Source organism: Petaurus breviceps, unplaced genomic scaffold (assembly GCF_028583685.1).
Source record: "Petaurus breviceps papuanus isolate PSGF00001 unplaced genomic scaffold, PetGlider_PUasm1.0 37, whole genome shotgun sequence".
In the NCBI taxonomy this organism is placed as follows: Eukaryota; Metazoa; Chordata; class Mammalia; order Diprotodontia; family Petauridae; genus Petaurus; species Petaurus breviceps.
In genome coordinates, this window is record NW_027186296.1 from 101,387,839 (window position 1) to 101,402,267 (window position 14,429).

Consider the following 14,429-nt stretch of genomic DNA (forward strand, 5'->3'; position numbering starts at 1 on the left):
GATGAGGGGGCGGCTAGGTGGGCAGTGAAGAGAACACCGGCCCTGGAGTCAGGAGGACCTGAGTTCAAATCCAGCCTCAGACACAACACAAAAATTAGCCATGTGACCTTGGGCTAGTCACTTAATCCCAACTGCCTTCCAAAAGGCAGAAAAGATGGGATGAGACAAGATTCTGATAAGATATTTTCGAATTCACAAACACAATTTTTTTTAAAGTTAGCATTTAAGATATAGTTCTTTAAAGTCTGCAAAACACATACATAAGTCATATCTCTTGATACTCACAATCTCGTGAGGTAGGTCCTATTACATTATTCCACCTTTGCAGATGAGGAAACTGAGGCTGAGGTTAAGCGAGGGGGCCTGATTCACACAGTTAAGGGTCTAAGGAAGGATTTGAACCTAAATCCAGCACTTTTACCTACAATACGCCACAACGGGACCCTATGAAATAACAGCACAATTTTGTAAAGCAATATTTACTATAATTCATCTTCGATAAAATCAATTTCTAGCTCCCTCGGTTGTTTTTTTTTTTTTTTAAAGCAACTGGGGTTAAGTAACTTGCTCAAGGTTACGGGGCTTGGTCGTTTTAAAGCAGGAAAATTCTTTATTCGAGGGCTTTGGAAGCTGGGCCCTGAGCCAATCATTTCTCTGCTCCTAGCTGATCTGTGCCGCAGCAGAACACAGCTGCTCTTCAGAACCCTCCAAACCCAAAGGTGCAGAACGCCTTACAGCGGCCCCCCGGGCATTTCCCCGACCCGGCTTGCGCACCCCACAGCGGCCAGAGTGCTGTCTCCTTGCGCCCCCTGGTGGTGCCGAGCAGCCATCGCGAACACGTTCTCATTCCTTTTACTTGGGGGGGGAGGGGGCGGAGGCACCCAGCCTACCTTGCAAAGGCCAGGCACTTTAATAATAATATATAGAGTTCATCTCTTAGCGGTTGGTGAAGGGCTTTACAAATATATCCTGTTGATAGGTAATATGCATTCCAGGATTATTTCACTTGAATCACACAACCACCCCAAGAGAGTCATTATCCCCATTTTATGGTTGAGGAAACTGAAGCAGGCAGACGTGAACCCAGGGTCACACGACTACTAAACGTCCGAGGCATAACTTGAACTCAGGTCTTCCGGACTCCCTGGCTTGCCTCGTTACCCTGCGCATCCCGGCGCTGCCTGCCGCTGGCAGGGATACTTCACTTCGGGGATTCCTCCTCCACGTGGCACTGGGTTCCCTAGCCCGCGCCCGCCTACACCTGGGGATGCGGGGGAGGCCCCACAACGGCCCCGCCTTCTATCCCATCCAATAACACGGGCGCTTTAGTTTCCCCCCCCCCCCCCATTTCCGGGAGAAAAGAAGACACGAACCGGGCTGGCAATGGCCAAGTGCAAAGAAGAAGGACTACCCCGTGGGGGGAAAACCCAGCCTTCTGGAGTCATGGAGAAAAACTAGCCAGAAACGACAAGTTCTCCCCTCCACCTGCAGCACCGAACACGCGCAGTCTGCGCGTGGGGGAGGGCTTGAGAAAATGTACAGAAGACGCCGTTTCTTGTGATTGGATGAAAGGCCTGTCCATCAAGCTCTCTAAGCAGAGGCCCTAGGCAGTGAAGCCTGCGCATGCGCGCCAGGCTCAGGGGCCGTCTGAGGAACCCTACCCGACTGTCAGGGGTTCTCTTCCCAGTCATCATGAAGAGAGGAGAATCCCCCGGGGAGACCGGAAGCGAGGAGCACATTCAGCTGGGATTCTGCGTCCTCTGTGGCCTGCCAGCCTCAGGAAAATCTAGCTTCGCCCGCTCCCTTAGCGACCAGCTGAGGCAGAAGCAGGGCTGGGACGTTGCTGTCATAACGTACGATGACATCATCCCAGATGCGTTCCTCGAGGGCGAGAATTCTCAGCAGGTGGTTTGTAGAGGCCAGGTCCCGAGATGGGCGGGCATGCGGTCCCAGTGGACCACGGACCGGCCGCTTCGGGTTTTCCGGGGGCTTTGGGTTTCTCCGGGACTCTGGTCCTCTTGGGTGCCGCTTCAGGAATTCCCGGGGGTGGCACCAAGCGCTAAGCCGGGGGCTGCGACTTAAAGCACACCTATTTCCACCCCCTTCCATTCCTGCATTCCAGAAATGATTGATCGCTCTCCTTCCCGAACACCCCCGCCTCCCTGCCCCTTGTGCGCCTTGGAGACGCCCTGGCACGTGGAAGGAACCCAGAACTAGGAGTCGAGAGGGATGATGAGCTAAAATGACAGCTCCTTCGACCTGCCTTGTAGGGCTTACACCTTCCGCCTCCGGGAACGAAGGGACCTACAGTGTCATCCAGGGTTCTTAATAATCTTTATTGTGCCAGGGGTGACCATCGCGGAGTAATGCCAAGTGGAGGAGTGGATAGAGAGCAGTACTGTCCTTTAAGACCCGAGTTCAGATTTGACTTAAGTGGCCCCAGAGACCCTGGGCGAGTCATTGAACTGCGGTCTGCCTGGTTGTCCGCGGCTGTAAAATCGAGATAATAATAGCACCTAACTCCCAGAGTGGATGTGAGAATAGAATTAGATATATTTTTAAAGTGCTTTACAAACGTTAAAGTGTTATGTAAATGCTAGGTATTGTTAATAATATTTTAAAACAGAATACATAGGATTGCAAAGTAATACCAATTACATTGAAATGCAATTATCAGCATTAAAAAAAATAAGTTAATAATAGGTTAAGAACTCTTGATCTAAACCAATGCCCTCATTTTACAGATGAGGAAATTGAGGCTCAGGAGGGTTAAGTCACTGCCCAAGGAAGGTAGTAAGCATTTACTAGTCATCTCCTATGTACCAGGTACTATGTTAAGTTCTTTACAAATATCTCATTTGATTCTCACAACCAGCTGGGGAGGTAAGTGCTTTTATTAGTAATCCCATTTCTTAGCTGAGGAAACGGACAGAGGTTAAGTGATTTGGCAAAGTGCTAGTATCTGAGGCCTAATTTGAACTCTGATTTTCCTGCTTCCAAGCCCAGCACTCTATCCATGGTGCCACCCAGCCCTTGGCTTCCTAGGGGTGTCTTCATTCTAGTGAGTAGCTTGCATTCATTTAGCACATTAGAATTTGTAAACCATCTTTCCCATGTGAGATGGGTAGTCCACTGTTATTATCTCTGTGCTGTAGGTAATAATAACAATAATAGCTAACATTTGCATAGCACTTACTGTGTACCAGGCAGGCACAGGGCTAAGAAGGGCTTTACAGTTACAATCTTCACAACAACCCCAGGTACTAGGTGCTATTATTATCCCCATTTTATTAAGAAACAGGCAAACAGGTGAAGTGGCTGGCTCAGGGTAAGGCTAGTCACGTCTGAAGCCGGAGATGGGCTTGGGTCTTCCTGACTCAGGGTGGGTGGGCCCTCAGTGCACTGGGATGCTCTCTAGCTCCTCAAAGATGTTAAGATTTTTGTCCTTTTCAATCTGAAACCCGTGTCTCCTTCCAGATCCAGTCTCTTCTATGCCATTTGCTTATGGTTCTGGGTTATTTGTCCTTTACAAACTGGATCCCCGATCTTTTAGCATGTGGCTACCTCCTGCCCATTTAGAGAGTTTAAGCAAAATAGGCACACAGGTGTACTCTGTAGGATGCATCATGTTGAATTTGCCATAGTCCTTGGACTGTGGTGTAGATGGTGTGACTTGGGCCTTCTTTTACCACTCTCTATTCCCAAGGCTTACGAAATAGTTTTGCCAGTCTGCCATTCATCCCTCAGGCAGCCTCAGAATTATTGGTTGATTTTCCCCATCTTGCTTTGTAAATATCAGTTCTCTTTTAATTTGGAGAGTGTTTTCGGCACAAAAACTCACTGTATTTGCATAATCCCTCCTAGGCTCTCACCACGGTTGTATTGTTAATTTTGGAAAGTTTGAATCTGTCTCTTCCCTGAACTGGTGATAGAGCAGTGATAACGAACGAATTTCTCCCAGTTTGCCCACTATACCCACTTTAAAGCTTATCTCCTGTTATGGAATGTCATATGTTTTGTCTTTTGTAGCCATCCCAGTGGAAATCATTCCGACATGAACTCTTGACGTACCTTGAACATTTCTTGATGGCCATCACTGATGGATGCAAATTATCTGCCCCAACCTTGAGGACTGAAGTCATGTGGGAAAATTTTGTCAGCTGCTTGACAGATCAAGATCTTATATCTTCTGGAACAGGAAAGGCCCAGGGTTATCGTTTAACCAACGCTGCTTTGTCTCAACCTTTGTATCTAATCTTGGACGACAATTTTTATTACCAGAGCATGAGATATGAAGTCTACCGACTGGCTCGAAAATGTAATTTAATGTGCTTTTTCTCATATTCTGATAGCGAGTGATGTAGTAGGCAAAGTGCTGAGCTTGGAATCAGGAAGTTTTGAGTTCAAAACCTGCCAGGGATACTTCCTGAGCAGGTCATTTAAACTCAGCCTCAATTTCCTCATCTGTAAAATGGGATTAATAATAGCAGCAACCTTATAGGCTTCTTGTGAAAATCAGATGAGATGACATTTGTAAGGCACTTTGCAAACCTGGAAGTTCACTTTTGAATGCTGGCTCTTATGAAGATGATGGTGATATTGGGCAGTATATTGAATTCCCTCATCTCTGGCAGTGCTTTAGTTCTCTTCAAAAGTTTGTTAAATTCCCAGCAATCAGAGCTGGAAGTAATGACTTTTTGGATGCCAAAATAATTTTTCAAATTTTGCAGTTATCGCACATGTTTTCTTAAAAATTATGTGTCATAATTTTCTGATTTTAAATATGTGCTTATGAATATTTTTTCTTTAACTCTTCAGATTCCTCAGGCTTTTGCCAGTTATTTTTAGATTGTCCAGTTGAGTCCTGTCTAAAAAGAAATCGGCAGAGAAGTAAACCAGTACCTGATGAGACCATACAGCTGATGGCAAGAAAGATAGAATCTCCAAACATTCAGAAAAATGCATGGGAACACAACAGTCTCACTGTTAGGAGTACAGGATCTGCTTCTGAGGACAAGTATGTTCTGGGGGTCGAGACTTTTGCTAGAACATATTATTAGGTATTACAGCTGTAAATGCAACCTTGAGACACACTGTAATGATTGCCTATAAAATAACTTATAATATACAGTGGAGTTGATAACAATTCATTTAATATTCTGCCTAAAACCTTTTGTAGGTATACAGATTACAGAACAGCTAGAAGGTTTCATATTTATGCACTCAAGCATTGTGACAGTTCCTGTGGGTTCCCTCTCCCCCCCCCAGATAGCAATGGTAAAACACTTTTTTTTCCCCCACAGTTAATTCACTAAACAAACATTTATGTGCCTCTTGAGTAGAAACTGCAAGTTAATAGAGGAGATAAGACATGCAAATAAGTTAGAATGTTAGGGTGTAGACAAGGTGATACAAGAAATATGAAAAGGGAAAGTGCTCCTTTCATCAGGGGAGTAGGAAAGGTTTCAGTGAAAGAAGGAGCATCTGAACGTAACCTTGAAGGAAGAGAATTATTTCATCAGGCAGAGATTTAAAGGAATATGTTTGAGACATACTGGTACCCTACATCAGAAGTGTGAAACTCGCAGCTTAAGGAGGGAACCAGATTCAATGTAATTGAGAAATGTTTAACAAAACAAAAATACAGTACAACATAGATAATGTTCATTTATGGTTTTCTAAGTTAATATTCTGTTCATAGGGATCCATTTCTGTTTGCTTGACACACCTCTTACATGATTGTATGGGGTGGAGAAAGAGGGCAGGACAAGCTCTAGATCCAAAAATGTTTGTGGCTATAGGATGAAGCAAGATTGGCAATGCCAGAACCAGGAATGTGTATTTTATCTGATAAGGAGAGCCAGGGAAGATTTTTGAGGGGGCTCGTGGCCTCAGGGAGATTTTGGCAGCTCTAGGAAAGGATTGGCAAGGGAAGAACCTCGAAGTAGTACCAATGAGAGGTAACAGTTCTGAAGGAGACTGATGCCAGCATGAGTAGAGAGGACAGGAACATTGGGAGAGACACCGTAGAGGTGAATGAAGGCTTTTGAGATTAGGGCTTCTTAAACCGTGAGTCATGTGGCCCCATACTGGGTCATGACCGAAAGTTTAAGAAGCGCTAAGCTAGATGGCTATCAATAAGGCACCAAATCTTTCTTTTTCTCAGCATCCTCATCTTTAAGATGGAGATAATGCTGTGTCTAATACCTACCTCACACAGTTGTAACGAGGGTCAAATGAGATGTATAGGTCAATTACTCTACGAACCTTAAATCACTTCATAAACAAATGTCAGCTAGGGGTGGCTAGGTGGCGCAGTGAATAGAGCACCAGCCCTGGAGGCAGGAGGACCTGGATTCGGATCCGGCCTCAGACACGTAACACAAAAAATGGCCGTGTGACCTTGGGCAAGTCACTTAACTCCATTGGCCCTCCAAAAAAAATAAATGTCAGCTAGTTGTTATATAAATTAGAATTGTCAGTTGGTTGAATGTAAGGGCTGGGGGAGAGAGAAAAGCTAAAGATGACTTTGAGGTTTCAAGCTCGTGCCATAAGGAACATTTTAGCGCCATAAACAAAAATAGGAAAGTTGAGGAAAGATACATTTTGGGCAAACAAGGAGTTTATTTGTAGATAAGTTAGTTTGTGTTGTTGGAGGGAAGTCCAGGTAAAGGTATTTATGTGTGTCTATGTATTTGGGTGTCACCTGAATGGATAGGGAGAAGATAAGACCACAAAAGTAGAGAGTTTAGAAAGAGATGGTCACCAAGGAGAGATCCTTCAGGAATACCCATCCTTAGGGAAGGGAAGAAAGATGATAAAAATGAAGACCAAATGGAGTTGTCTTGCAGAGAGGAAGAAAACCAAGCTGGTGATATAAAGAAGGAGGAGTCATCAAAGATCAAATGCTGCTCAGAGCCTGAGGATGAAAATGAACTAAAGACCATTGGGTCTGGTAACTAAGACTTGGTCATTGGAGACCTTGAAGAGTGCAGTGTAGCAGAACTGTGGAGGGAAACCAGACTGCCGTAGAGTGAGTAATGGCGGCTAGTGGAAAAGGAGATCTGGAACAGGTTAAGGCGCCACTGGCTGGTGCAATAGATACAGCACTGGGCCCAATGTCAGGAAAATCTGAGTTCAAATTCAGCCTCGGGTATGTCATAGCTCTGTGGCCCTGGGCAAGTCACCCCCTATTTGCCTCAGTTCCTCATCTGTAAAATGGGGACACACTCCTCCACTATCTTTGCCAAGAAAATTCCGTGGACACGTCCATGGAATCAGGTAAAATCAGGCATGACTAAATGACTAAACAACAACATAGAAAGAATCTGCTGCTTATAAAGATTGTTATGCATTCATAGGGGTAATTAAAGTAACACAAATGTGTAGTGATGTGGATAACAAATATAATGATATTGATGGAGCACTTCAAGGCTTGCCAAGGCCATGTCTGCATTATCTTACTTTATCTGTAACTGTGAGGTAGATGCTGTTATTACAGATGAGGAAACCAGCTTGAGAGGGTGACTTGCCCCCAGGGTCACATGGCTACAAGGTGGTTGTGTGTTTTTTTGGTAAATAGTATTGTATTTTTTCCAACTACACATAAAGATAGTTTTCAGCATTCATTTTTTTAAAGATTTTGAGTTTGATATTTTTCTCCCTCCCCAAGACAGCAAGTAATCTGACATAGATTGTACATGTGCAATCATGTCAAACGTATTAATCTTCCACATTAGTCTTGTGAAAGAACAAAATCAGAACAAAATGGAAAACCACAAGAACAAGCAGGATTCAAACTCACCAGCCCTTAACTTAGTTTAGTGATTTCCTTCAGAAGTGTTGCTGTGGAGTGGAAGTGGAAAGGGGTGAGACATACCCAGAGTTAGTGATTAACAAGTTGGAAGTAGTGGGACAAGGGAGATAACTCAAGATAGGAGATTAGTGCTTTGTTAAAAAAACAACAACACAACACCTAATTTCAGAGTCAAGATTGTGAACGAAGTTAGGTAAAAACTAGAGTGAGGAGGATGCACTAGAAGAATAGGGAAGGACTGAGAGACCAGAGGTTGTAATGCTAATGAAAGAGCGTGATCAGGTGTTTCAGTAGAGTGAGACAGTTGGATATCATGAGAGTTGAGGAAGCTGATGATCTGGGAGACCCAAGTATTCCAGGACTCCTCAGGGAGAATATTGAAGTGTCCAAGGATAAACTTAGGTGTTGGGGTGTAGAAGATTGTTCGCCAGCAGCAGAGGTCATTGAGGAAAGGAGGAAAATGGCCAGAAGGTCAGCAGAGAGCAACAGGATCAGAACCGGGTTGTAGGATCATGGTGTAGACTTGAGAGAGGGTCATTTTGAGTGATGGCAGCTAAGCCTAAGTCCATGAAGTAGACAGCCAGAACTAAACTGCAGAGATCATCTCTTCTAGTCCTCCCCCCCGCATTTTTCAGAAGAGGTGCTAGAAACCCAAGTATTTGAAGTGAATTGGATCTGAATTGAATTATTCTGACTCCAGATGTAATATACTCCTCTGCTGATCGCCAGGGTTTAGAAGAGGCTGTGAGGATCAAGGAGTGACCCTCCCTCCCGATGCTCCTTGGGTGTATTGGCAGGGACCAAGCTGTGCTTTTTGCACCATTTCTGTCACAGGATGTGGAAGAAGTGCTGAAAGAAGATACTGGATATGAAAGAAAGCTGGCCAACTACTGAGTCAGAGCTAGGAGACTGAGGCAGAGGAGAAGGGAACAGCAGAGGAATAAGGCCTAACGGCAATAAAAGGGGTGGGGGAGAGGTAGCGAAATGCAGGGGTTTTTAGTTAGGCAGGTGGTGACTGTAAATCATAGGGGATGATTAGGGAAGTGGAGGTTGGAATTTGCTAAATACAGGGCAAGGGAATACCAAGTAAATAGAGATCTTAGAATATGTAAAACCAAATGGAGACTATTTAATGTTAAGTTGCCTACATATGTTTTATAAAATAGATGTTCAGCAGTAGTCTGTATTTCAGAGAACATTGAGCTTGAAATCAGAAGAGATTTTCCCTGGATTCTGTGAAATACAGGATGAACCTCAGACTATATCTTAAGTGAGGAATACTTCTCTAGGCCACCAGCTCCTGTTCCAACAAGGAATTAACCCATTGCTAACCCATACCAAGGAGCTAGGGTGGAATCCCAGTTGTAATGTGATTCCGGGCAAGCTCATTTTACCTTACCACTTCTATTTTAATGTCTGCATAATAATACTACTTTATAGGATTTTGAGATGAAGACACTTCCTAAACTTTTCATTATCTTGATGTTACACAAAGGAAGTATCACAAGTGATTTTAGATGCCTATAACTTTAGGGTTGGTGTCATTGCTAGGCTTTGCAGATGTTAACCCAAATTAATTCTGTATTGGTCTGAATATAGATCACCTTTGAACATGGTCCATCCTCCTAAAATAAGATCTCTTTCAAAGGATAATATATAGAGATATGCATATAGAGATATGCCTGTGCACAGAAAAATATCAGATATAAGTTAAGATTTTAAACTAGATTCAGAAGGACAGGAAGAGAGTGTGACATATATTCAGACTATTAATATGGTTTCAAAAATTTCAGCAGAATTGGATGCCTGTTCCTGGGAAGATACATAAATTGTGTTTAGTTCAGATTCAGACATCCTGTGATATGCTAAGGGATCATGCCCATCCTCTTGAGGATATTTAGGATAGATATCCTTGACCAGAAACAAGGGAAAATAACAGCAATAATAATAACTTTTACCTAAACTTACTATGTACCACATACTGTACTATAAAGCACTGTACTAAATGCTTTACAGTTATTATACCATTTGATTCAGGAAGCAATGTTGGGAGGTAGGCGCTATTATTATCATCTCCATTTTACAGATGAGGAAACTGAGGCAAACAGGTTAAGTGATTTGCTCAGGGTCACACAGCTAGTAAGTATCTTAGGCTGGATTTGAATTCACATCCTCCTGATTCCAGGCCTGTTGTGCTATGTCAATTTGTAGTGGTCCCCCCCAGCTCTTACTGTGGTTATCAGTTAAATCTTTTGAGTCAGTTAGCCTTGAAATACCAGTTTGCCAGCTGTCTCACAAACCACTAAACTATTGGGTAGTATTTGTGCTTATCCACCTGCTGTGGCTGGAACTCTTTGAATTTTTGTGTTCCAGTAAAACAGGCTGTGCTAAAAGTTGAATGTCTTGTAGCAGAAAGAATACTAAGCTAGGAATGAGGAAACCTGTGATCTAGTTCTGACTGTTCCACAGTCCAACACTGTAACTTCAAACAAGTCACTTCATCCTTCAGTTTCTTCTATCAGATTACAAAGTTGGTCTAAGTGACCTCTAAGGCCTTCCCACTTGGGGATTTCTCAATGAATTATAGATTCATCAAGGTTTGGTGGTGGGTTTTTTTCCTGCTGAGAAAAATCTATAGCCAGCCCACTCCCCCATTCCAATAAGAGATATTGATAACTCATGTCTCATTTCCAGAAATCAAGGAGAGGGATGTTTTTGCCTTTTGTTTTTCTAGGGCAAGAACATGGAGTCATCTATACAAGTGTCAAATAACTAGTAGGTACTTAATACACATATCAGTTAATATATATTATTTAAAGTATTATTTATTGAAAGTGTTTCATGAGGTGGCTAGATGGCGCGGTGAATAGGGCACTGGCCCTTGAGTCGGGGCCTGGGTTCGGATCCGGCCTCAGACACTTAACACACACACACACACACACACACACACACACACACACAAACACAAACACAAACCGTGTGACCTTGGGCAAGTCATTTAATCCCAATTGCCCTCCAAAAAGCAAAAAAAAAAAAGTGTTTCATGCCTAGTAGGCACTTAACTATTGCTTTTTTGATTTCAGAATTGAGGAAGATAGTTTTGAAGACTTTTTGATTGAAAATACCCCCAATTTTAAAAAGACATATATATATATACAGTTTCATGACTTTGAGACTCAGGATTTTGGGAGCTTTCTCTTAGAAAGTTACTACCAAAAAATAGTTTAGCTGTAGAAGCTTGGACTACAACTTTTTTCCTAAAACTGAACTTTGTCACTAAGTATTAGTTCTTTAAAAATATCTCAAGTTTGTTTTTTTTTTTAATAGTAAATTCTTTTACAGCATAGAAGTGACTGATTTACTGATTTCTGCTTTGAAGAATCCAATAAAATGTTTTGAGGAAAATATGGAACAAAAGGTAATTCTTCCTTTATACAACTTAGTCTTGATTAGAAGGAAGTGTTATAGTTATGCTTTGTACCACGTTGTATAAACGAACTGTAAATAAAATGTTGACATCAAATACTAAGTAAAAAGTTATTTTTATTCACATAGTATTTTTAAACATTCATTTACAACATGTTCAGGAACATAATTTACAGCTTAGCTTGTTTTTGCGTAATCTAAATGAGTCCCAAAACTTACCTTGAATTCTCTTTCTGAGAGTTCTTCACCTCCCCCCCATCACTCTCCAGGTCTAGGAAGAAGTAATGACATCCTGGCATGGAAACTGTGACCCAGAAGTAATTACATTGCCCATTTTGTATACATATTTACTTATAGCATCCTTTTGTTAGTGATTTATGTTGATTTTTAAAAATTATATTGGCGCAAGTTCATTGATTATGAACAGCATTTTTTGCATAAATGCCTAATCAAACTGGATTACATACAAAATGTAGCACACAGGTGGCATTTAAATGTTTGTTGAATGAATTAATATAGCAACACTGTTTATATTACATAGGAGAATGATCGAATTATTTGTTCAACTAATATTCTTCATCAAACTGATCAGAAATTCAGAAGAATTATCTCTCAGACAATGAAGAAAGCCAAAGGTATATATTTATCAGCTATTTCATATGTATGAGTAAAATAAATCAGCCAACTAAAAATGAACTATATATTTTAATATAAATTTTGTGAATTCTCATTTTCATTTTGATTGCATTTTCAAAAACATCTGCCAAAATCCAAATAACTTGAATATAACTTAGCTATATTTTCACCTAACTTCCAGCTAGAACTTTGAATTGCAAAATTGCAAACTACTAATGCTAGACTCAAACATTATGTCCTACAAGTGTGAATTTGTGATATAAATTACTCTAAAGAATTTCTGATGTTTTCAGTGTGGGTGCTTCCACCAGTACAGTTTATAATCTCTCCATTTTTTTTTATTCCCTGAGATTCTTGTCCATGCTTTTCCATAAATTCTCCACACAAAATCTGATGGGGTTCATTGGGGATGGTTTGTTTTGGAAAAACCATGTTTCATAAAATTCCTTTAAACAAAGAGCTCTACTGCCATGTGTAAATCTATTTTATCTTGTAAAATCTAGTCTATATTTTTCAGCAGCATTAAAGAAAGTGAAGCACAGTTGTGCTGGTTTAGCTTGCAAGATAAAAACAATGCCAAATTCAGTGTCGCAGAGTGTAGGAAAATGTACAGTGGAGTGAAATAGAAAAGGTGAAATCATCACATGTTTAATTTCTGGGCACTTTTATTAGTAGTTTACATTTTTTTGGTTTCTAAAGTGAAGATGAAATTGTACCAGGAAAGGATATAACAGGAATATATACCAAAATAGTTTTCCAGGTGATTTATGGGTCTAGGCCACAATAGAACAGACTACCTTGATCACTGATAACCTTTAGGTAGTCTGTTTTCAGAAATTATCTTCCAAATGTGAATTTCTTGTCCATTATTATTTTATACCAATAAGATAATGAATTACCCTTCATTAACTCTTGCCAAAATAAGGATTTCTTTGTCTAGCTGTTTTCATTTGGTAACAGTAAAATTATGAAATATTATTTAAGCAAATTTCTTTTGTTTGAATAATTTCAGTTAATATGCCTACATCATATTTAGCATTTTTGTCTCTGTGTCTCCATGATAACAGCATGACTGACTGTTTGACAAGTGGTCATTATCATTATTTAGTCTTTTCCAAATAACTACTTTTTCCCCCAGAGGTAACATAGCTAAATTGTTCTGGGGACATATAATCAGCCCATATTTGTCTAATTTGTAAAAATTGTTTAAGATTATATTTTTCTTTTAGATGAAAAAGTGATTGCCTACAAGCTGAAACTTCTAGCAGAAGAACTTAACAACCTTAAAGCAGACTTTTTGGAAGATCTACGACAAGGAAATAGTAAAAGAATTTCACACTTCCATCAAAATAGCATTTCAGATGTCATTCGCTTATTTCATTATGAGAGAGATAACATTGTGCAGAAATATATTCCAAAGGAGTATTAAATTGATTTGCATTGTGGATGAATTGTCTGTAATTTTTTCAGGCAAACATTCACAAACTGGTTAAAGATCAACAGCTTAAAATGACGTGAGTTATCCAAGGCAGATTAGCAAAGATGAGGTAAAAGAACTCAATCCTAAAAGATCAGGATATCAGGGGAAAAAAAATTATTTAAAATACATCATGAGCTTTTCAGTGAGCTCAGCCAAGCAACTGAGGGTTTGGGGAATTGGGTTTCTTTTTAAATAGTACAGTGCTCTGCTCTGGGCAAGCAGCCCAGGATAATAATGCTGGAGAGCTTTGCACAAAATAAAATTAAGATATATAAATAAAATGCAGCCTAGGAAATTAGTGGAAATATCTGTCTGTGATGCTCACTGGCCCCTAAGTTGCCCAGGTTAAAGGAGAGATATGGTGGACCAAGACAATAAACAAAGGGAAGACATTTTTAAAGAGAGAACCAGACTGCAATGGATTCTGGATTGTCAGCATCAGACAAGTAGTGGGGGAGAGAAGAGCCAGAACAATCTACTTATCCACGGACTTGGATCACTTTGAGGCAGTTTGGGATAGTGGAAAGGATTTTAAATTCAAAATGAGGAGAAACCCAGCTCCTCCAGGGGAGGGACTGTATTGTTTTTTTTTGTATTCCCCAGGGCTTAGCACAGGGTCTGGCACTCAGTAGGCACTTAAAAGTTTATTGATTGATTGACTTGCCTTTGACACTGTGTCTATAAATTCATTTAACCTCTCAGAGCCTCAGTTTTTCATTTTCAAAACGAATACCTCCCTCAGAGGGGTTTGTACAAGATAAATAAAACAAATGTGCTTAAAGTGCTTTGCAGATATCAGAACGCTGTATTTTAGCTACATTATTGCTTAGTAAAGCTGCTTTTACTGAGTCACACTATATTCAAGCTTAGTTAACTAAGCATAAATTGGGTTACAGATTTTTTTAAAAAGGATATTAGTCATTAGAAAGTGTTATTTTATTCATATTTTACAAAAGCAGAGCTTCACAACATGAACTGCACTAAAGTTGAGTTATTCGGCATTGAATTTTTCTGTAACCACTACACAGTATAATGAATATTACACCCATAACTCATGTTTCATCTTTTGAA

General features: G+C 40.7%; 2 protein-coding genes across 5 annotated transcripts in view; both read left to right on the forward strand.

Annotated features, from left to right (window-relative positions):
• Positions 1-14,429, forward strand: part of BUB3 (BUB3 mitotic checkpoint protein) — a 555,213-nt gene that overhangs the window by 240,583 nt on the left and 300,201 nt on the right. The window lies entirely within an intron of this gene.
• Positions 1,339-13,323, forward strand: PSTK (phosphoseryl-tRNA kinase). 2 transcript variants are annotated; one of them, XM_069099161.1, is made up of 6 exons: positions 1,339-1,905; positions 4,030-4,318; positions 4,819-5,017; positions 11,144-11,234; positions 11,784-11,877; positions 13,108-13,323. In XM_069099161.1, the coding sequence occupies exons 1-6, from the start codon at positions 1,624-1,626 to the stop codon at positions 13,305-13,307; spliced, it is 1,155 nt and encodes a 384-aa protein (XP_068955262.1). In that variant the 5' UTR covers positions 1,339-1,623; the 3' UTR covers positions 13,308-13,323. The 2 variants fall into 2 exon arrangements, with proteins under 2 accessions (XP_068955262.1, XP_068955263.1); XM_069099162.1 differs by having other exon boundaries at positions 1,341-1,905; positions 11,159-11,234.